At 36.7% G+C, this 25353-nt stretch overlaps 2 protein-coding genes across 2 annotated transcripts in view; one reads left to right on the plus strand and one right to left on the minus strand.

The window, feature by feature from the left end:
• ATG5 (autophagy related 5) overlaps positions 1 to 578 on the minus strand; it is a 77167-nt gene extending 76589 nt beyond the window's left edge. Inside the window, exon 1 of the mRNA XM_072408711.1 lies at positions 443 to 578. The gene's annotated coding sequence lies outside the window, so the exon portion shown is untranslated. The remainder of the gene's footprint in view (positions 1 to 442) is intronic.
• An 11137-nt stretch (positions 579 to 11715) lies between these two features.
• Positions 11716 to 25353, plus strand: part of CRYBG1 (crystallin beta-gamma domain containing 1) — a 113908-nt gene continuing 100270 nt past the window's right edge. Inside the window, exon 1 of the mRNA XM_072408712.1 lies at positions 11716 to 12498. Coding sequence (XP_072264813.1) covers positions 12203 to 12498 — 296 coding nt within the window. The 5' untranslated portion in view covers positions 11716 to 12202. The remainder of the gene's footprint in view (positions 12499 to 25353) is intronic.

The following is a 25353-nucleotide window of genomic DNA, read 5'->3' on the forward strand; positions in this document are numbered from 1 at the left end:
ATGTCTATGGAGGGTTTAGGACTAGATGGTGGGATTCACATGTAATTGATATTCACCATTCAATGTCGGTGAATCTACACTTTGATGATCCCCTCACAACCCAGCCAGCACTTCCCACCACCTCATTCATTGGGATTCGTTTCTAGCCCAGCCAGCATTACAAGTAAACACATTACAGGAAATGGTGGCAGAATAAACGTTGTAATGTGAGGGGTACCCATGCACAGAGTCAGCCCACACTGGCACCCTGGGCACTACCACCCCTTTCCGCCCTCCCAGGTAAGGGGACACCCCGGTGACCTGCAGGCTGCCCGGCTACACCTTCCCCACACGTGTCAGGACAACACGTCAGCCGACTGCCTGTGTACAGCCATGGCACAGCCCGGACTATACAAAGCAGCGGCTCCGAGCCCTTCCTACCCCCGGAGAACCCGTCTGTTACCCGGATAATCAGCACTGCTCCTGCCCGGCAATCTCAAACTCTTCCGGGTGCGGCTTGGTCACACCCACCGAGCGCTGACGTCATCACCACAACAAGTACGGATACCGGAGCGGTACAAGAAGGATCCGGCGCACTGAGAGCCTGAGAGCCGTGTGGAAATAAAATGTTTACACCGGCTTTCATTTTACTCCGTGTATCTATAAACAAACGAAGAGAAAAAATGAGGGAAAAAAACAAAAGATTGGTTGAAGTGTTTTTTACTAAATTGGTTTCTTTTCATTCGTATTTTAAAGCAACACATGGAATAATGTATGGGATAAATAAAAAGTGCAAAATAACATTTTGTAATAGTTAAATAATACATTTTATAGGGGTATAAATCCACCCAAAATGGACAGAGGGGCTAAAAGTGTTTCCTCCTCCTCCTGTGACACTGTCTGTATCTGTCAGTCATTTACAACCGCTATTTAATGTACAGCGCTGCGTAATATGTTGCCGTTATATAAATCCTGTTTATTATTATTATTTATTATTAATAATATTAATAAAAATCATTAATAAAATAAATGCCTAAAATTAGAAAGCAATACTGTTTGTGCCCAGCAGATGGAGACAGAATATTAATAACTACAATGGTGTCTCCACCTGAGAAAGATTTTATAGTACAGCTACATTTACAGAGTAGAAATTGTGAGCAGCCAGCATGGTTATTGCAGAAGTGAAAAGCAATGTCCATTCTGCAATAAAATAAACTTACCTGTCTGCCTGCAAACTTTTCTGTACTGTACACTGCAATGCTCATGCACAGCGCATTGTACAATCACAGAACAGTTGCCTGCCAGGAATTAATGTAACTTGATGCACATGCAAGCAATTTTTGTAATTCTGGCCTGGCCAATCAATAGGGTTCATCATCCCAAACTCAAATAAGGACTCTGCTCGCAAAAATTCCCTCCTGATTCCATGAAGCAATTGGATGTTCTCTGGATCAACAGTCTCTGTTATCTTTCCTTTAAAGCTTTAATACCCAGTTACATTCTGTGCTTCTAGAAAAACTTCCAGCTTTTTCTTAAAGCAATCTATAGTAGTTGCTGAAACTACTTCCATATAAAACTACTTCCTATAAAAATAAAACTATTTTCTTTCCCAAAGTCTATCCAAAAGCATTTTTAATAAACATTAGCAAGACTATTCCAAATATTTATTTTGGCCCATTAAATTCTCACTAAATGATCCCAAAATGTAATTGTAACTTGTAATTAAAAATAACTAATGTAATGAATATTTCCTAGTACCCTACTTTGTTTTTCATTTCTATACTTTGCTGCACATCAGTTACTGGTTATCAGGTATTTCAAACTCTAAACAAAGGAGACATGAAAGCAACTTCTATGTGAATCAATTCATCATTATTCAAAATGAGGTTTACTTTGTGAACTAGAACAAGGTACAATGCATCCATTACCAGCTCATATCCTAAACTACAAAGAGGTGGTGTTCAACCCCTAATAGGAAGCCAACAGTCCAATGTTTGCTCTTCTTTGACATGAAAGAATACATCAAAATAGAAAGCATCCTTCTGTTTTAGTGGCCCACCTACATCACAGGGCATGGGGAATATTTCATTATTACTTATAGTATACTCATTGAATGGCACTGGCTTGGGATCATTGAATGACTGCTGGAGAGCTTGCTGTTGCCACTCTGCCTAAGATGTATGTAAACCCCAACAATGCTTTTCTACAATTTTCCCCTTTTTAGTCTATTAACAATACTGTTGAAAAAGTTTTTTTATATGTTCAAAAAGTGATGTGCTACCCATGTGACCTTTTATTAATTACATTTTTGCCTGCCTGTTAAAGCACAGAACACCTCTTCAAAAGGCTTTAGAGAAGGGAGGTGTGTTGCAGCTCTGTCCTAAGTTGCAAATACTACTTCTTCATTGACTTACTACTTACATGGTTATAAAAGTAAAGAAAAATATCAAAGAGAGAATACACCAATGTAACACAGGTGGGCTACAATACATTAAAACTTTGTTCTTCTTTGAATATACTTTACATTTATTATAATTTAGGATGAAATATACTTTAAAATATATAAAATATACTTGAAAAAGATTTCTTACATTTCTTATAAGTAAAAAAAACTGTCTGCTTCGTTATGGGGATAGTTTATAAATTGTCATCTTTTATTGAACAAAACATCAGTTAGACCCACAACAGAGTCTATATGAGGAGCTGACATGTTTCACACATTATAATGTCAGCTTGCATGAATTGTCATACCATGGGACTCACACGTCTCTGAATACAGCATGGTTTTTGGTAATAGCATGTCTTAAAAAATCCCGACATAAAAAAATGATGATGTGCTTGGAAGAGGAAGAGATTATTTTAGCTAGCAATAACATGTTATGTTACACAATATCTGGGAAAATGTAATATGCCTGTTGGCAAAAGACAATGATGTTGTATTAATGATGCAGGATTAGAATGTGTGGGACAAATGTAGTCTCATATGTGGCTCCCACACATTTTTCACATAGATAACATTTTATTTCATACATAGATAATATATTTGCCTCTAGGTCTTTTTAAAAGTAGTCCTACCTATATTTCATTTTAGGCTACCTCCTAAAAATCATATTTCATATTATTTACACCAGCAACATGGGGATAAATTGCGCAGCATTGCCCATTACAGTCCCAATGTTTAAACAAGGCGTTTTTTTGCACAACATACATTCTTGCTTTGCATGAACCTCCATGTTAGTTTCAATATTTACATATTACATATTACATATAGTTACCTAATTCAAGGATCACAAGTGGCATCAAACATTAAAAGAATGAACCTCCATGTAAATGGCTGTAGAAGAGGGAAGTAGAAAAATGACTAGGTGTTTCTAGCTCTGTCCTTATCAACAGGGATCAGCTGATAAAAAATTGACCAAATTGCGTAACAATTTCCTACACTGTATGTTGCTATTTTTTCTTTTCATTCACATTGTGATGGTGTAATGTTTTTTAAGGAAGGCGTACAGTATTAAAAACCCATGTTTGTCTTTATGCCTGGTAATGTGCAATGCAACACGCATCTGAAATGAATTTATATGCAATACAAAGAAGACCCTAAACCTTTCCTGATGACTGTGCTCTGAGTTTATTAGTTTAGACTTTGAGTTCGACAACCATAAGATCCATGTGCCTGCCATTACATAAGCAGTGTAATAAACATTTCATATATTTACACAATGTAATCGTTATGTTAAAAGATACCCAGGAACATTTCATTAAAATTTCACCAGGGCATTGCAATTAGAATAGATTCAGGTGGACAGTGGGAAAAGCAGTTCTAGGGCAGCTCCCAGCAGTTGGCAATATGCCAGCCCCTCAGCACCCCCCAACAACTATACTGGTTCCTAATAGATGAGTGTTTAAACATTTGTCATTAGTAAGCAGAGGGCAGTACCCAACCAATGACCACTGCTCCTGTTCATTTCCAGTGGGCGGCCATGGGTGATATACTACATACATGTAGCACCTCAACTGCTGACATAGTTCATGGCCTTGAGAAAGTAAAACTGCAACCCCATTGTCCATCTAAATTTAGCTGCAGCAAATCCAAAGTTGTTTTTACTTTGTGACAATCAAACTCTTTCCCTGATGCAGCACTCACAGTTTCCAGGCAGATTTTTGTACTTTCTATTTTATACAAGACACCAATTGTACCTTTGGATTAGCAGCAAACTTTGCCTAATATTTCACATACAATGAATTAGTAAGGCAGTAATAGATTTTACAGCATATAATGATGGGATAAGTGCGTGTATTTGCACATTATTGTTTATTCTAAAGGCAAGAATTGTTTAACGTGGCCAGAGTTATTTTAACCAGGGTGGAATGTGTTTATCTTCATGTGTGGAAATATTGACATCTTCCCATCCTTTGTTCTGAACTGCTAAAGAGAAATAACTGGATTAAATATCAAATGTGGGCAGAAATCATCAGGCACATAAGGGCTTTAATGTTGTTGGTGGTCAAAATATCAAAAAGCGAGAATGAGTCTTCCCTACGGGGATGCAGACAATACAAACATGACAAAGATTTTAATCCTTTCCCATTAACTCAGAACAAAAGAAATAGCTGTAGGTATACTTCAACAATCGTTAAAGCATAACTCCAGACAAGCAGTTACAATAGGCCTGATTTATGAAAGCTCTTCAAGGCTGGAGAGGATACACATTCATCAGTGAGGCTGGGTGATTCAGCAAACCTAGAATGGATTTGGTCCAGGATTTAAAATATTTGCTAGCAAATAGCTAATGACTTTTCGGAAATCCATTCCATGTTTGCTGGATTACCCAGCCTCACTGATGAAAGTATATTCTCTCCAGCCTTGGAGAGCTTTAATAAATCAGGACCATTACATCTACTGGGACTTTTTTTTTTACCTGCCAAAGAATATCACTTTCTATTCAGTCTATTTTGTGACACAGGCACTTCTGCCATGCAATAAGGGTTGATCCTCAGCCTTCACTGCTTCAGGGCCTTGATTCTGGGCTTAATAATCAGAAGTAGCTGCAGCACAATTGAAAGGTCATCCATGTGCTCTTGTTTTTGGCAGTATGCACATGCAGTACATCTGACTGACTCATTAGTACAGGCATTTACAGGGGATTCAAAGACTAAAAGAAACCTAATACCACCAACAATTTTTAATAAAGCCGGAGGCAACATATTTGTTATAAATAGAACATAAACATAAAACAAACCCTTTAGTTCTTGACATTGGCAGCCATTATTAATAGTACATGTCATACACTGAATTAATTTAGAGAAAATGTACATTATATTACTGATATGCAGATATATATTCTCTCCAGCAAAATCAGTCCTGATTAAGAACATGCAGACTTATCACATTTTTACAACAGTAACATTTTAAAACATATTCAGCATAAATGTGCTTGTTCTTATTTCTTCTAGTTTCCCATGCCTTGCTACCCAGGTGTTCTATAGACAGATTATAAAAACTGCTGTTAACCTTGCAGGTATATTATTTAAATTACATGCAAATACAGATTAGACCATAGATAGGACACTTGTTGTTTTACAAATTCTCACATGGCCCAAAGCAAAGCTGACACACCAAGATAAGTTTGTCATATTGCTCTTTCATGTTATTTCTCCATGTATTTTTAATAGATAAAATAATTTTTGGGGTTCAGTTAGAATTAGAATTCAAAATAATTTCTAGCAGTTTTCTGCACACTTTTAAATGTCGGGAATTAAATGCAGAAATAGAAATTCATCATAAATTGTGGCATGAGCTGCATCTGTTCAGTTTATAGGGACCGCAAAAACTTTCAAAGTGATGTCTGAGGAGCAAATTAGCACTTTGTATTTACAGGTGTTTTGTCTAAAGTCAGAGTGTATCCTAGAAATAAAATTGATGTTTCCTGTTCTACATATCCACCTAACAAGGAAAACATTCATGCTTCTGGTTTATGTGAACATATGACTCCATATCAAGTCGGGAAAAGCATAGCTTCTAAATGCAAACCAAAACAAAATGATGCATTTGTAAAGCATGTACCAATGTACTGATTTGCAAACACATCAAATAACATGCCAACTAACTAGAATTCATATTTTTTGAATGCCCCTGAGTTTTGGTTACTGTTAAAATGCAGGCCAGAGAATTCCCTGGTTTCAGCATCACCACCAGTTGGCTTAGAAATCACCATCGCTGCACCTGAAAATAATGAAGCTTGTAATACTCCAAATCATGCGACAAGAGGCTGCTGCTATTTACATATCACTAAAGTAAAAAAAAAAAATCTGATTTATTCTAAATTTTAATGATCAGCTTCAACTTCTAATTGTTCCAAAAATAATGTTCAATAATCACCTTTAAATACCTTAAATAGTTAGCAAAGCACAAGTTCTTAATACATGTGGCTACAATTCATGCTTCATTCAGAATATCTTCATTTGTAGCCACCCCTGTACTGTACTGTAGAGACCAGAGATTACACGTGTAAACATCCATATGCATAATACACAATACAAATAAATCATGGAACATGTAGTTTTGTTATAGACAAGAAGTCTCTATTGTTCAACTGGAAAAAGTAAAATACCTGCAGCCTGTACACAGACTGACTACATAAACAAAAACTAGTTCTAAGAATACTTAAAAAAAAATACATTACTCACATATGATGAACAACAGTCATATGTGTGCTCTTGTGCTTTAAAATCTCCCACTGAAAGGACTGTGACTTTAGATTTTAGGATACTACATGGTAAACCTGCAAACTCTAATTGTAGACTTAGGTTAAGGTTATGATTAGATAAACTTAAAAGTAATTTGTTAACACATTATATTAATATTTTTTTAAAAAGTAAATTATTACATTGTATCTGCGTATTTCAAGGTAAGAGTCACTGCCAGGTGACCAGGCTAATGTAAACATGCAGAAGGGAAGTGGCTCACTGTCACGAATTTTTTTGGTTCAGCTAACAAGCCAACACAAGTTGTAGCAATATTGCTTATGGTTCAGTAGCATTTTTCCCAATGAGAAAGATCAGAATGAAAAATATTTTATTAAGTTCTGAATAGAATGTAGAAATGAGTTTTAAAGACACAAGCAACAGGTTCGCAAGTAAATGTGTTCCAAAACAGTTTACCTGTAAGGGCTGTTATGAATGAGAGATGAATTCCAATCCCTCTAAAAAATTCCTTGACAGGAGCCTGATACATGCTACGCATATCTTCCCAGCTAAGAATATCAGAACTACCATAAGGAAAAAACATTAGTGAGCCTTTTACTAGTCAAAAGCTATTGGAGAGTCAAATCCAGGAGGCAATAGGTTATGTTGGATTGGAAGAAACGGTAGGTATAGTGACAGAAGGCCACTGGTATATTTAATCCTATCCCAAATTTTGAATATAAATGAGGTTGGGGTGGAAACCAAGAAAGTGCCCTGATATCAACTGGGTGGCAGAGTTTCAATTCCAGTTGTACCCAAAGAAAGTCATTACCTAGCAAAAAAAGAAGAGGTACTATATGTGCTTGGGGGTAGTTTTAAAAAAAGAAGAGGGGGCACAGTAATAAGCTATCCATGGCGAGTGCGCATCCTTGTTATGTAAACAACTCATTAAATTAAAGTGCGGGCACGGCGTGCCCACACATGCCCGCCCCACTTCACCCCTGTATGTGCTATATGTTAATAGTTCAAAAAATTGGGAACCCCCAAAGCCTCTGTTTTGTGACCAAACACAGCCTTTTGTGAAATTCTCAATTTCTTGTTGTTCCATAAAAAGAAAGACGCAGATTTTATACATTTATTTGAATTTTTGAGCAAATATGAGGACATTAATTATCAATACTCGCAGTACAGATTTGTATTTATTTATTTTATTTTCATTTAATTTCATTTCATTTAAGGTATAAACAAACATAAACTTTTGAAAAGTAAGAAGTATGGAGGTAGCTGGGAATAACAGTTTAAAGAATTAAGATCACCATAGATTGATAGAAATCATACAGGACGTGGGGTAGAAGAGCAGAAATCTCTGGGGAGCAATAGGGGTTGGTGTGAGGTGGTTCATCAAGACAGATTAAGAAGAAACAATATACAGTTAAGATCTCCCAGCTCACTCACCAGTTACTTGATAAATGACAAATTACACTTAAATAAAAACAGGGTTTAAAAAAATAAGGGATGTAGTTTTATACATTTGCAAATATATGTGGAAGCCACAGAGTTCTAAAACCTGGCATTGTAAGCTCCTCTCCTGCTCCTGTGTCATTTGCAACCCCTGATTATTGTACAGTGCTCTGTATTATGTTGGTGCTATATTGTTATTATTATTATTATTAATAATAATAATAATAATAATAATTTTATTAAACATGATTTATATAGTGCCAACATATTACACAACGCTTTACATTAAATAGGGATATATAAATCCTGTTTATTAATATTATTATTAATAAATTGTATTCTAATGGACTTTGGCAGTATATTTAAAAAATATAATATATACTTATTAATTTGAATTAAGTGCTTTTTATTTTGTCTGTGAGAACTGGGATAAGTAAATTACCTAAGAATTATTCAAAGATGAACAAATGTACCCTATTATACTTTAACGGTATTAGGTAGATATAGGTGAATATTCAGATGCATTGGTTTACTAGTGGGTGACATTCTCAATTAACACTAGGTGGTGCTGTGTTCGTTTTAATGTACGATAAATACAATTCCTAAAAAACAATCACAGCAACTCCTAGTGGACAGATTTGAATTACATTCACTTACAACATAATGATAATACCAGCACTTGATAATTGCTTATAAATGTACCCCTTGGTTTATGGGCGGCATCTAGGCATACCTGCTCTAATTTATTCATTGCTAGATATGTTCCAAAACAGAATTCTAGAGTTAGGGGTCACACTTCACGGAGACACTGTGACAATATATATAGAATCACACTATATATTTTTTCTAATTGAAACTTGCATCAGAAATGGACCTTATTCTGTTTGTCTCTTGCAATGTTGAAGCCCGGTACTACTGTAAATAGAGGATAATTAGACTTAGAATGGTAAAATATAGGTTGACTTCTAAGTAGAATTTATAAAATAGAATAAATAGAATTCTATAGATTCATTTCAATAGTAACAACTAATAAGCAACACCTAATGAGTGACACAGCTGTCAATGGACATTTTTCACAGCCTAACATATATAACATTGTTGAAGCCCTGAAGCACCAATTCACTGGTGTAAACAAACCATGCTGATAATATTTATGTCCAGCCCCACTATGTAGTAGTAGGTATGTAGTATATAGTGCACAATGTGTATATACTGCAGGCACTTTTCTATTTCATTAAAACAGGGCTGACAGATGTTGTGCAGCGGGTCAAACCTGTTTCCATATATTACAAGTCACAAAGCTTTGTGCAAAAAAAGCCAGCCTTGCCATCCTGGTCCAGAACACCAGATTAGACCTTGTACTCAACTATTTCTCACCCCTTAAAAAAGCATTTAATAATCTAATTATTGCTTCTAATTTTTCACTGTGACGCCATACAGCTATTTAAAACAATGGAAAGTGACAGAACAATAAACAAGAATGTGGAAAGGTAACTTGTCACTAGAAAACAGTTGGAAAATTGTGCACTGCAATACCATATACTGACAAGAATATGATATATGCACAACCAGAAATTTCCAATGTCAGCTTTAAAGCCAAAAGATTTGCCCCAAAGCACTGTAAATATTCAAAATAATATTTGATCTTAAAAATACTGTGAAACTTTTCACAGAATCATTCCCATATTATGTAACAAAATTTGGTATCAGATCAGATGTTTAAAAAACACAATTGTAAAACCACTATTGTCAATCTGGTATTCTAGATTGCCTCTACCATTCACCAATTCTAAGATTTTCTACACTTCTTTGCTGCCATGTTCACCAGTACAAATACTGGAATATTTTATACATTGGACCACAAGGCCTTTTCCCCTTCCATGGATGCAGTGATCAGGTCAGAGTAGCTAATCACAGGTCCCAACACTGTTATGTGAAGGAACGGGAAGTGTCTGGTGCTCCGACATAGGTATTTTGTGGCCACCAACAAATCAACAGAATGGCAGGAGAGTGCAGCATATAAAAGTATCATTTAGGAGGGTATCACTAGGAGGGTGTCCTATCATGAAAACCTAAATGGTCAACATGATAGATATTTGTTTCTCATCAGTATGTCAAATCATTTTTAGACGTATGTCAAATCATTTTAATTGCCTATAAATCAAAGGACCTGAAGTCTCCCTTTTTTTAGTAAGAAAAACACCACTGCTTTTTTGTGATAAATAGTAAAAGCATTACTGTAAGTACATAAAATACCGATTACCTTTGTGCATTTAGCTGTCAGGGTAGGATGTATTGACAGGATTTCTTTCGCTGCACAGACTACCAAATAAGACAAAGCAGATCATTTATAAGCTTTTTAAAGTACAAATTTCCTTCTGACTCCTCTCAGAATCCCGTGCACCTTAATTCCCTTCCTGCTGAATTTAGCCACATATGTGAGCAGAAAAAGAAAACAAAATAAAAAAAATCACAGCTTGAAAACTTTGAAACTGGGTGCTGCAGATGAAAGGTTACATTCAGGTATTTGGGAAGGGAACATGAAGGTGGTTTAGGATACAAGACAAAGCCGGAGGGGTTAAAGTTAGATACAAGGAAGGTGTGGTTTAAAGTTAGACACGAGACAGAACAGGTTAAGGTTAGACACCAGGCAGGAAGGATTAAGGATGTGGGCAGCATGGTGGCCTTTGCAGCGCTAGGTCCCAGGTTTGAATCTCAGCCAGGGCACTATGTGCATGGAGTTTGGGTTCTCCCTGTGTGTTTGTGTAGGTTTCCTCTGGGTACTCCGTTGTCCTCCCATTCCAAAAAACATGTAGTTAGGTTGTTTGGCTTCCCCCCATAATTGACCTTAGACTGTATAATAGACATATGACTATGGAAGGAACATTATATTGTGAGCTCCTTTGAGAAACAGCTAGTGACATGACTATGGACTTTATAAAGCGCTGCGTAATAAGTCAGTGCTATATAAATACTGTGTAATAATAATTAATGGGTTAGGGTTAGGCACCAGGCAGGGGAAGTTCAGGTCAGATGCCAAAAAGGATGGGTTAAGGTTGACACCAAGAAGGGTGGCTTAGTTAGGCAAAAGGCAGGAGAGGTTAAGGACAGACACAAAGAAGCATGGGTTAGGTTGGGCACTAGGCAGGAGTGGTTAAAATTACTATGAAGAATGGGTTAGGGTTAGGCACCAGGGATGATTGGGTGAAGATTAGACACCAAGAAGGGGGATTAAGATTAGATAGAAGTATTGGATTGTGGCACTGGAGGTAGTACTGTACCAAGTGGCAAAACAGCCCTGACAGATATTTTCCAAAAGCTGAAGAATAATCAGTGGTGTTTTGCCCCTCCTGACAACCCTGTCTTTCAGTGTGCCTGCATCTTTGTCACATCACCACTCAGGGGCTCTACAGTCACAAAGTTTCCAAGTAAATGCAACTCATTCCTAAATTCCTGCCTTGTGCCAGTGATAAGTGGTCCAGCAGCCAGCCAAGTAGTGTGATCAGGAGAACCTCCCATTCTAGAGATCCCAGCATAGAGAGCCTGGTAACCTGAGCCTGTTGTGTGACTCCTCCTGTGCTCATAGCAGCTGATCACACATGCATGCTTTGTCTGCTGCAGCTCCAGCATAAACACCTATGTATAGAAACATAACCTAGCCCAGCTGCTGCTCTTCCCAGATTTAGATCCTGTCCTATTATATGACAACTGGCACCAAGGAATGGATACCTAGCAGAGTGGACTGGACTTATTTTACTAGCGCTGGACTTTCATTAAAGGGACAACAGGTATTTGGCACTTGACTGCAGCATCTGCACACACTTTGCTCAGTTCCTGTGACTTGTTCTGACTGGGGACCATGTGTAGGACTAAGTTGTCTGTGCACAGGTAAATGTCACATACAACCACTGTTTTGCTTATTTTGGATTCCAGCCTGCAGTATTTTTCGTGGTCTGGCATATTTTTCAAAGATAAAATCAATATTTATTTGGAATTATTACTGTTGGGTTGTTTTTTATGTTTTAAATTCTGTTGCCCATTGGAGTACATTGTGGAATAAAGTGCCGAACAAGTTTCTATGGAGAAGAAGAGCAGTTTTCGAAAGCTGGGGAGGTTCTTTAAGGGCCGCTCAACTGAGACAGAGAAGGGGAGCAATGAGGTACCATCACACCATACAGGCTTACCTGGGGTGGAAAATGCTGGACCTGCTGATGGAGCCAATCCTAAGGAGCTCCCAGTATCCAAGGAACAAGCATCACCAGTGCCCACACCATCAGAGTTCAAGAGGAAACCATTTGGAAGCTGGAGAGCCAGAAGAAAAAACCTGAGCAATGTATCCATCTCCCCTCCTTCGTCCCCTGGTCCTAATGACAAGTAAGTGGTAAAAAAGTATTTTGTAAAGTGGTTGTAACACATGATAATCAAGGTTTGGTGTATTTACTGCTTTGTACTGATGAAAGTTGGTGAATGCAAGGTTGCTTATGTTTACCGATCTTCCAATTTTCCACCGGTTTTCCTTAAAAAAAAACGTAGCAGAGCTGAAACATCCACAAGGAAATCCTAGGCAAGTAACCAGGGGCCCTGGGAAGTCCAGGGAGCCAAGCTGTAACTTGCAAGCAATCAGACAAAGAGAGCGTCTGTGTCTATAACGATCTTTAGTGATGCCAATTGAAGGGATGGATTGGGCTTGAGCTGCTACCTTGTCTAGAGACCTATTCTGCCTTAAAGTTATATTATATTTCAAAAGTAAAACATAGCGAGCAGAATCCTCATTCCAGAAGGGTCAGGTGATGTCCCTTCTGCAATAAAATAAAGTTACCTACCTGTTTACAATATTTTAATTACACTTACTTCTCCTTTGCTTAGATGCAGGAGCTAACATCTTTACCCAATCTTTCAAGTTTGAATCCTTAGCCATCATGATTGGCCATGCCAAAATGACCAACTTCCCAACATGGTGTGTCCAGATATCTGACATGGTCCACTATCACTTCTCCTCACTGGCATCTTCACCCAGTCTTCTTCAGTTCAGGTCTTTGGCCATCTTGATTGACCAGGCCAGGATGATGGGAGCCAGGTATGCCAGGATCATACACTGAATTGCACATGCCCAATGCTTTGCAATGTACAATGCAAAGATATTGTAAGCAGGCAGGTACAAAAAAAAAGTATGTTTTTTTGCAGAAGGGTTAAAGCCTGGTAATGCTGCAATAACCACCCTGCCTTCCCACATTTTCTTCTGTCCTTCTTAATCTGTCCCTGGTGCCCTATACAGAGCAGAATACCAGATATGTTATGTGGAAGCAACACCTTGACCATGTCCTTGACTGATGAAAATTTAAGTGCAGTATGTGTTAATATTAAATAATTTCATACAGTAAGCATGCATATAAAAAAAAAAGGAAATGTCCTGGTTTATATCCACTTCATCCTGCTATCACAAAAAGAAACACAAAGTTGAAAGATGACCTTGCCATTGCACTTCTGGTTTTAGGAGATCTTTGGCACCTTTTTTGTGTTGCAACTTAACCAGTTGATTGGTTATGGTCACACTCCGACAGCTTACTTGTCTATGCAGCTAGCACACAAAAAACATGCTTTTTTACGCCTGAATTTTCATAGATTTGTATATATTTGGTTATGTGTCCTGAGTACTGTCTGTTTTTACTGCATAGACAGAAACACATACAGTTAGCACTTATTATTCAATCTTCGAAGAGTTAACTCAGAATTTTACTCCACTCTGACTCACAGTACAAAATATGAATGAGCTGCCTAGAAAAACTGCTTTTATCTTTGCCATCAAATAATTCTATTTATTATTTAGTATGACTAGCACGTAAACTTAGTCTATAGAGATGTTTAGGTGATGTGTTATGGGTCAACACTCTGATGTATTATTTCTGCCTATTTCCCATGCATGATTAGGGAGTGAGCATGAGATGTTTGTATTGTGACATCACCTCCTACTTGTCACCATGCCACCTTGGTAGGCAGGGGTGTCAGATATTGTTTGATAAGGGCAGAGACTGGCAAAAAGCAAACAGTGGCATATTCAGAAGTAAATGTTGGTGAGGGAATATGTTATCAGATAGTGACAGTTATACTTTAGAGCATCAGCCAGTAGCCCAATATACTGATTCTTGTATACTAAATATCAGAGCCCTGGCACCCGCCTTTATTTCGGAAGTAAGTTTGCTTAGCTAACCTATTTACCTGGCATGCTAATAAAAGTATCTAGGTAAACACTCTGAGCCATGGGTTACATATGAAAATATAGTCTGTTTTCTTAAAGCCTTCTATTGTTTATGTTTTCTTATTATTGACAAAATAGTTTTTTCAACTTCCATTGTTAATTGTTTATAATATGATCAGTTAGATGATCCTTTGCTGTATCATTTTAGAATTGGTTAGCCATATTGGTAAAATAGATTTATCCCACATAATAAAAAGGTTTACACTAGTACTACAATATGAGCCTGATTTGCAGCCTGTGTTGCCATGCCCTTGGGGAGAATCCGAAGGCCTTGTACTTCCATTACATCAGGAAATGAAGCCACCTCTTGGGGTGTGCATTGTTGTCTTTACACAGCAGCTGCCTTTATTTAATTGTACGAACTCGGCACGTGGCACTGATTATATACCTGGGATAACTGTTATTCAAAAACAAAGGCATTACCTATAATATACAGAGACTGCAGAAGCAAACCAAATCATTGTTCAGAAAATGTCTTGTAAATAAAGTGTATATTTTTCATCAAATCACTCCAAAACCATATACTGTATGTGTCCCATGTGTGTAAAATCTGCTTGTTTTGGTTCAGTGCACATTCTATAATATAAATGTATTCTATACCCTAATAAACCTGTTTTGAGTTGGGAATACAAATGTTGGTGTATGTCTGCTCTGAGTCCCCCAAAAAACTAATTTGAAGATATATCTAGAACTAGAAAATGTGTTTCTTCATCCATGGCTCCAAAAGCCAGCAAATAAATCCAGGAAACATAGAACCACAAATTTGTGCACTGGAACTGTAAATATATGCATGGTTAGAGATGACTAAGGCTTAGAACACAAGTTTTCACTATCATTCTCACTACTGATCCTATAAAGCAGTGGTCCCCAACCTTTTGGACGTCACAAACCACTAAATTTACTGACTTCGGACTGCGCATGTGGAGGGAGCTGTGTGACGCTCAAGGAAAAGAAACTCTTCCCAGAGTGACGTCATGATGCCAGAACCTGCCCACTCTCCCATCGCAGGTTTGAGCCTTCGCAGGTCAGAGGGACAACCCACCCACCACCCTGAGCCTGCGATTCTATACGGGAGACATGGTCCGCGGCTCTGGCTGTTGTGCCCCCCAGCGTGGTCCTTCTCCTGACCCCGTGGGGGGTGCACCTGCCAGACCTGCAGACCACCAAGATTTTCTTGGTTGGCGACTAGTGCTATAAAATGTTAGGATCTCAAGTTAGTGCCATTCACCGAAAGCAACCAATGTTTGTATCCTTGAACATTGACAGATCGTACATGGGGTAAATATAAATTTAAAGTAAATGTTATGTCATCTGTATGAATGAATGATCAAGCAAATTTGTCAATGTCTCATGTGTTCGAGTTTTTGAATAAAAGATTAATGATCAAAAATCAATTAGACCAATTACTACAATGCATGATTGGCAGAATATCAGTTTATGTGTACTAGGTCTAAATAAGTGTTTCATTTACTGCAACTTTATACACACATAGCCTAAAGGTTCTAGTAAACAATTTACTGGCTTCATGCAAAAAGATAAATTTATATTGGTTGGATCTATAATGACTTAATTTCTAACATTGCTACCTGTACTGAAAGTGAAAGGCCTTTGATTTTTGTAGGGGTCTGTTAATGAATTAGTAAATCTGACATTCACTGAAACATTCCCTGGTGGAGAATCCTCCAAGTTCATATGTTTTAATTGTGGTAACTGATATTCCATCAGGGAATTGTTTATTGAATTCAGATTCATTGCTTTAAAAACAGACCCCTAAAGTATTTCTAAAATGTTTTCGAAAATCTTTAAAGTGAACCTCCGTTATACTAGTGACATTTTTAAGCTAAAAATCTTGAGGTTAAATTCTCCAGAGAACAAAGAATTGGCTGGCTTGTCTCCAATTACTCCTGTGGTGAACATTCTGTCCATCAATAATCTGCCTAAAGCATCGACCTGAATGAAAAAGTGATCTTCACAACTACACATATACTGTATATTCAACCTTTCAACTGACCTACATTTATGTGAGAAAAATAGAAGTAAAGGACCACTTAAAATGAGTATGCAGCTCATTCTCCATCATGAATATTTAATGTACAGCGCTGTGTAATATGTTGGCGCTATATAAATCCTGTTTAATTGTTATAATACGAATAAAAATGAATGTGTGATAAATATGAATTGTCTGTGTTGTCCCAGGGAGGTCAATTAAAATTCACTCCTAGGTTGGAAGAGTGACAGTTGGGGAATAACAATCTGGTTGATTGCTGTGTGATACAACAGACAGTCTTTACTTGGAAAATTCTATTGAAAAACAAACAGGTCTTCTGTATCAGTATACAGTGGGGGAAGTTATTGTTCCTCAAATGTCTATTTGACATTGCATTGGTTTCCTTATACCTCATTCTTCTCCTCTCTTCATATAATGCCTTGATACAGTCATCTAGTCCTATCAGAACTACAAATGAATATGAATAGGTTTAAAGCAGAACTGTAGCCAAAAAAACAAGATAAAAACAAACAACCCGTTAAAGACTGTAAGCTCTTCTGGGTTTTAGGTTGTAAGCTCTTTTGGGCAGGGTCCTCCCCTCCCCCTATGTCATTGTTTGTATTTGTCTGTTATTTGCAACCCTTATTTATTGTACAGTGCTGCCTTACATGTTGGCACTGTGCAATAAAATAAAGTTTAATTATAATAAAGTTAAAACAAAAGTGAATTACTATTAAAAAAAATAATAATAGTAATAGTAAAAAGATAAAATACAAAGCCAGCTTTTAGTGTAATATTTAGTGTAATATCAAGATTTACCCCGTTGTATTCGTTTGCTGCTAAATATCCTGAATATGATGGCCAGCATTATTCATTTCACGTTATTTGAGTCCCAGTTTGTCCCAGACCTGTCCAAGCCTGTATGTAAACGGTGAAAAAAGAAGCATGTATGTGTGGCTCCTGCTTCTTTGTCACCCCTTAACAGATAGTCTCCTTGTATTGAGTCTTTCTCTTATATGCCAGTCCTGTTGTACAGGGACTGCAAGTGGCTGAGGGATGAGCGAGAATGCCTCTGACATTCTTGCCAAAATTTCCTCGAACTTCCGATGGGTCTGCGAAATTTCGTCTCTATCCAAAAACACATAATACAGGGCTGCAAGAGCAATCAGAGCAATGCAGGTCCCAAAAAATTAAATCTCGACGAACGAATTTAGACAGGCCGTTCTCGCTTACATATTACGGCCTCGCCGTGAGATCGAATTTTAACATTTCGTATCCCTAGTGGCTGATACCAGGTCAAAAAATGGTGCATACACTGTTACAATTTTTTTGCTGTATAAATGATTGCTAAGCTAATTTCATAAAACTGCATTCTAAAATGATCTGCATGAAACATCAATACCTTTAGATCTGCAGAATTACTATGTATATATCCAGAATCGAATTATTACACTAATTATAATTTCAGTTATAAATATTTATTATCCACCCTCATTGATTCAATAAAACATGACAGTAAAAAAAAAGAAAGTAAAAAAAAAAAAGTTTAAAACTGGACATTTGTTAGGAAATTTGTTAAATAACCATTTCTGACTTGGTTTTAAAGCTACTGTTTGTTGGTTGATGTTCTAATCCTTTAATGTTTTCTGAATCACTGAAACAGAATGAGCATACAGCTCAGGTGTTCAGTATTTGTCACACAACTTGTCACACAGTTATCTGCACACTTGTCTCAGATGTGTGACTACAATTTGGTGCAATTATGGACACCAAGGACTCTATTTATAAAATAGGGAATCAGACATTCCCTTAATGTACAGCAATACATCCAGGCAATCAGCATTCTTTACGATGAGTTAGGTAATGCAGTTTACATAATAGTGGTGAGTCCACTTTATCTCGAGTTGTGCTTTAGTGATTTTTAGCCTACCAACACCAAAACTATGGACACTATGGTAAATGTAAAAATTGTTAACAATAAATGGTCAAACACTAGTTATTTATCATTAGCTATAGATTGGTGGAGGGTGTCTCTGCCTTTAATTGTGTTTTGAATTCCTGACGATTTTTTTGTTTGTCCATACACAGGTGCTAGATGCCTTTCTATATCAGTGTGCACATTTGATGAGACATCTCCACCCACAGTATAGTCTGTTGTTCCCTGCAGCAGTGTCTCTCTTTTAAAGTTAATGTGGAACAACTAGAAATAAGAGTACCCCAGTATTAACTATAATTTTTAACTCTAAATAAGGAAAAGCAAATACAGATAATAAGGATCAAGATCAATAAACACAATTTTAATTACACATCATGTCATGATCTTCCAAGAATTAAAATTTCATGTAATTTCATTCCATGAAAGGAAATGAAGGGGCTGCATTTTTCCTATTTAAGGCCTTTTAATTTTACCTGGTAATCCAGCATCTAACACTTACTTCATGTTAGGGTGTGAACAGTCGCTCACTGTACTTTGGAAATGTACTAAATAGTTCTGTGTGTGTTTTTTTTTTTCATTTTGACATGCAGTTTAGAGCTGTAAGGTTCTAGGTTTTCTTTCCCATCCTTGCTTCAATGCTTGATGAGTAATTCACACAGAAAATCACCCTTTTCACTTCCTGCTTGAATATTCTGGGTCACTGGCTTTCTAGTAATAGTTTGTAACTTCATTGGAAGTAACAGCTTTAATATTTGTATGAATTAATCGTCTAGTTTTAGTTTGAATTAATACTCATTTCACGGCATACACAATTAAATTACATTTAACATTGCTAAAAAAAGATCAATGTACAGGACTCATTTAAAACTAGTTCAGGCTACTCAGGCATCCGGTAATTATGATGAAGGATTTGTCTGGCCATACCAGACATACAGTAAAGCTAACCTCTAGGTATCTCTAATTTTATCTTGAAGGTGCCCTCCACTGCATAGGTTGAAACAGACCTATCAGCAATAATAGGACTGCTTACTCTATACATTGGTTAAAAAAATATGCGTCGTAATGTTTAGTTTTTAAAAAAAATACCTTTAATAATTTTTTATTGTGTCCCCCAACTTCCAAAGTTTTTGCTGCAGCAAAAAAAATTGACAGGTTATCCCACAGCTTTCTGAAGGCCATAGGAATTCTATAAAGGATGCTGCTGACAGCAACTGTTCTTGTTTTGCTCACACCCAAGATTGGGGTCATCTTGGTCATCAGGGAAGTTTTAGTCCCTCATCCTGGTATGCACATGGGCAAGTTGGTCACATTGTCAGTGGGAGTTCTATAAATGTAAATTACCAAGTATCCAAATTCCAGCATGCACACATTGAGATAGGTACCAGGTTTTTTTTACATTTAATAATATATTCCAGTGCAGTGAGATATTGCAGTGAGATTTGGCACCTTTGCAAGCGTCATCGGGAAAATCTAGAAGAGAAAAGAAAGATGTGCATTAAAAAGTGCAATACACTTGCATTTTACTAATGTTATACTTACATTATTCTTTGGCTCCTCGACAGCTGGTGTTCTCAGTTTTCCAGGGAAGTAGGTTGGTCTTTTGAATTCTTACAGGCTTTGACTTTGTGATTGATGGCATCAGTTTAGGATGCTTCTAAGGTCATTCAGAAATAATTAGCAGGTGCATTTGTCCTTCAGTCAATCTCCTATTCACTCGAATGTGGCCTGCATTAAGTTGGTTTTCTATTCCCATGGACTAGTATAGCAATGCAAAACCTGCTTGAATTGAACAAGTGCCCAGTGACTTAGGCACTAAAGCCTATTTGTGGCATCTCTTTTTTTTTGGGTTTCCAGGAGGTACAAGCTCAAATAAAACTGATTGTGGCTGCTTTTGCTTCTTGTATGTTTTTTTGTGGTTGCAGAACCTTGAGTTTCTCAAAAAAACGCTTCAAAGTGATTACATCTTGCATGACTTGTTTTTGGGTATGTAATTGTCAAACTGCATAGCTGGATCTATGTTCTTGCTGTGTCCTTTAACTTACAGGCTCTCAGTCAGTGGTTCATGTACCCCAGGGCATACTTTAGACCAATTCAAGAATTTGTATATCAGGGAAGGTTTAATAATATTGTTTATTGCTTTAGTAAAAGACTTGCTCAAGTTCTAGAATAACTAAGAATAATTAACGCTGTGGTCACTGACACAGTTGTACAGTTAAAAGTCCACACCACAGGGTGTTGCTGCATGAATATTAACTCAGCCAAGCAAAGACTGTACTGTAAACCTTAAAGCGAAAGTAAACTAAAAAGAAAAACTCATCTTTACTTTCACAGATCTACATTTCCTCCTATAGTTATGCCACAAATGGAACAATAATGCAACCTTGGCCGTGTCACTTTTGCTTTGATGTGGATAAGTTATTTGTGTTTATTAAAACCACAGCAGTGAAAATCAAACACGTAAACATGAACAAACTGAGGCATAAACTTTTCTGAGCAACAACTATATTTAAAGCAATGAATCTGACATTCACTGAAACATTCTCTGTTTCCAGGTCTATAGGGAATCATAGCCAATAAGGTGTGCAAGCAGTACAAGGAGTATGGTAATGGAAGTGATAGAAGGATACGTTATTCAGTATCCTGCTTTCCTTTTACTGTCAAGTCACAACCTAGGGGAAAGAGATCCGTATGTGTTACTAATCTGCAGCAGAGAAAATTCATTTATCCTGTTCTGTGTGGCACATCTGTAAACCTCAGAATTGTATGGACAGAAAAATAAATTAATTGGCAGGAAAAACAATTCTAATATATGTATTTCTGCTGTGTACATAACTGTTTGCTTGGAGCTCTGCTTTAAAACTTGATCTAAATTTTGGTTTTAATACCACCTTGATCACGATGACTTATCATACAATGACATCTCTTTCTATGTGCATCCACATTCTGTAGAAAAGGCTGGGTTTTCTTTTGTTTTGACCCCCTCCCTCATTTTTATTTGTTATTCTCTCCCTGTTATTCTATGCATATTTGCTGTGTAATGTTATTGTTTACTTTATTTTCTGCTCATTCTCCACACAGTGTAAAGCTAAAGATGCTTTGCATTTTGTGAACATTATACTGAAACATTCCTGTACTGCTTTTCACTGCAGGGCTTGAATAGGGTGAAGGTGTCTGTAGGAACTAATACTTATATCATTATATAATATTTTATTGTTCAATAAAATTGCACAAATGTGCATATCTTGTCCCTTGCTTTGATATGGATAAGCTATTTATGTTAATTATTTGTTCCACAGCAGTAAAAATCAAGCACATAAATATAAACAAACTGAGCCATGACCTCTTCTAGGGAGAACAACCCTGATGCTCTCTATAAAGGCTGGAATAATGAAACCTGTCATGGAACAAACATGGATGCTACCATTACCGCCTTCTGAAAATGCTAATTGTCTGACTGTCTCATTGGCCCTCTTGCTTTCGTATTTGAAGTCACTGACCAGGAAGCATAGAGGGTACACCGATGAGGGTTTTACGCTTATCATTCACAACTATTTATTCTGTGACAGTGATTCAATCTATTAAAAACGAATTAGTTAGCATACCAGTCAGGCAGCTAGCATTAGGGAAGGTGTGCTTTAGCTGCAGTTACTGTGCAGTGTAAATTGTAGATGCATGCACTTTGGCACTAACTGTTGAAGTTGCAGGAGTTACCTGCAGACCTAAAAACATAATTATGGGGCTGTTTGGGGCTTGTTTTATCAAACAGTCAGCTCTTACTGAAATCTACACCATCTGTATATCTTGTATATTTTCCTTACAGTGGAATGTTTTGTGGTAAATGTTCAAATGATTTTACAACCTTTTAAAATCCCCTGTGAAACTCTTTTGATCTAGGCATGATGATGCCTTATACGTCAAAGGCACAGAAAACACCATACCACCAATATGTGAGATTTAAAAAAGACAGGTTCAACCTGTATACCACTCAAGGAGCATCTAATCATTGATACCTAACACAGAACATCTGATTCTAATGTCATATATTTAAGGTATAAATTTACTTAGGTTTTTTCTCTGGGACAATTTTGCTTTTTTATTTTTTAAAGCAGAAGTAAACCCAAAACAGAAAATTCACACTTACCTTCAGTTCCACAGATCAGTCTATCCATTGGGAGGTTTCTTCAATCGGGTCCCGCATAGTCCCTGTATCTGCCTTCGGTCGACATCTTCTCCTTTCTTCCTCCGTGTTTTTTTTCCTACCTCACCCGATCTTGCACTGCGCAGGTACATGATCGGGTGACATAGATTGGAAAAAAAAGTTTTTTCCCTATTGATGAAAGGGCTGCTTCTGCACATGCCCGAGCAGCCAAGAGCCTCCCGGGATGTGTGACGTAGGTATCCCTGGAGGCTCTGTGCTCCCATTTATTCTTGATCGGCTAAAGCAGTGCTGCAACCTTTTTTATTGTCCACCCTTTTATGTAAAGTAAAAATTTCCAAGTTTAGGTACGCTTTAAGATTCTGAGAATGAATGCACCATGTGAATTTTATATTTGTTCAAGTATATCAACTTTATTTGTAGTCAATGTTTGAATAAACAATAATGTTAGCCTGCTCAAATATGCTAAAACATTAATTTCCAAAAGGTGTCTATCCTTTTTTTTTACTGTATATACTGCATTATAAATATAGATGTATAATAATTGCAGCTGTCAAATTTCCAAGCCATTTAGTTTGAATAAATATGATGTACGTCTAAACAATACTGACCCAAGACATATTTTGGTTTATTTGGTGTTATGGATAGTATATCTTATATATGGCTTCTGTTACAAAAATATGGGTCAAATACAACATTTGTAGAAAAGGAATAAAATAGGAAAACCAGACAGCCTACAGTATAAGAAAATGACCTTTTTGTTTATTAGAATATTATGCACCAGTAAATAAAGATTAGAGTGTTCTTACGTTTTTATACCGTGCTCTCATCTAGCTCATCTGCCTTCTTTTACTTTCTACCGAGATTGATGAAATTGTTGAAATATAAAGCAATTCTGTACATTTAATTAAAATCAGAAAAGGTGCCACACAACCAACTTTTATTATGTACAGTATTTTATATATTTTTTTATTAACTTTTATAAAATAATAACACCTAAACTCTATGGAATTTCTTCCACTGTTTTCTATTGCCTCACACAGATAAGTATAGCTTTCTCAGCTGTTTCACGCAGTTATTCACAGTGTCACATGTTTCATAGATAACAGCTCATAACAACAGATTGCTTGCGTACAGTCAGCCGGTCTCTATATCAAACTTACTTGGAATAAAATTATTCAGATTTTGATAATATTTCAGTGAACAAAAGGGGTTACAGTATATATGTGCTGTTAGTCATCTCCATACCCAGAATCCTTAACAGAAGAACAAATGCCCTAAGCGGTGTATTTTTGTGGCAAAGCTGGTTTTAGAACCTGTTAGGTAAATGCAAATGTGAAGTATTTTTTCCAGTGTCTTTTTTATTTAAACATTACTACATTCATAGAATAATTATTTATTAGGAGATAATCTAAAAATAAACCAAGGCAGGTATAGTTTTGCCCAAAAAAGCAGACACTTTCATTCCACAACAGCTTCATGGGTATAGTAGGAAAATAAACAAAGAACACTCAAACAAGTACAAGCTAGCAATTCAAGGTCTGAAAACTAATAGAAGTAAAAACAGGAATACATCAAAGTAACGTTTTTATTGTCCCCAAGCTTTTATGAGCACAGTAATTACACAACCCACTGTTTGAAATACAACCTGACATTTTGTTTTTTATTTAAAATCTAGTGGTATCGGCTGAGTTTAAAAGCTTAGAGGCACACATCAGTTATACAACAAAAACACATCAAGTACACTGTTCATCAGAGTAACAAGCTGTCAGATAAGGAAATTGTGGGATGTACAGCATACTAGCTCTGGGTTAAATAGCATGAACAAAATATGAAATATATTGCAGCATAAATGTGGCCAAATCCATTTTTTTTAGGCTTTTGTATCTGTTATTTTTTACCTAATGATCCTGTCAGTAACATACTTTCTGTCTCAGGGTGACAATGCTCATTAAAAGTATTTATGGAGGAACTGGACTGCAGAACCTCCTCTTTTCCTTTTCTCTATAGCATATGGAAAGGTATTTTGCAGTCCATGGATTAATGGCTGATTGGGCAAGAGGGTGTTAAATATTGAAAAGTATCATTTTATATGATGTCATATTCATGTACATGACTGAACAAGCAAAGAGAAGAACATGTACCATTTATTCATCATACTTGACAGAGTTGATGCTGTCTATGGAGTTTGTGACTGCTTAGGAGGCTGGAGCAGCTCTTCTTGTTTTGTATTAGCAAATTGTTTTGTTCACTGTTTCTTTGTTTATTACCATAATTGTTTGTTCAGACTTGTACATATTGTACTGTAGCCATATTGTAGCATGTCACATCACACACACTTTACATTTGTCACATACACACTTTCACAGTCATGTATTCATCGTGAATCATTGCTGTAACTTTTCATGAAGATTTTTGAATAAATACACAAAGTGTTATAGGAGGCTAAAAAAAATATGTAAAAATATGTTTTTTGTTTTTTTTTTAAGTAAAAGTTAAATGCAGTACAGACAGAGTGAGCAGGAATTTCACTGTATTATAGGTGGGGTCAACAGGTATTTTTCTGTATTTATTAAAAAACCTAAAAACAAATCACAAATATAAAGTACAACAGTGACCATTTAAACATATTAAAAATGCACAGTAATCTGGCTTACTAATTGAATAAACAATTTCATTTAGCAAACCTGTTGTTTGAAACAGCCAATGAGGTTCAAGGTTATTTAAAATAAATGAATAGATATATAATTCTTGTATACAGGCCTGATAAGGTTCACAGGGCACAAATGGAACATACCGTATTTTTCGGACCATAAGACGCTCCAGACTATAAGACGCACCAGGTTTTCCGCACAAGGGAAAACAAGAAAAAAAAAAATTGATTTGATTTCCCC

Source organism: Pyxicephalus adspersus, chromosome 4 (assembly GCF_032062135.1).
Source record: "Pyxicephalus adspersus chromosome 4, UCB_Pads_2.0, whole genome shotgun sequence".
In the NCBI taxonomy this organism is placed as follows: domain Eukaryota; kingdom Metazoa; phylum Chordata; class Amphibia; order Anura; family Pyxicephalidae; genus Pyxicephalus; species Pyxicephalus adspersus.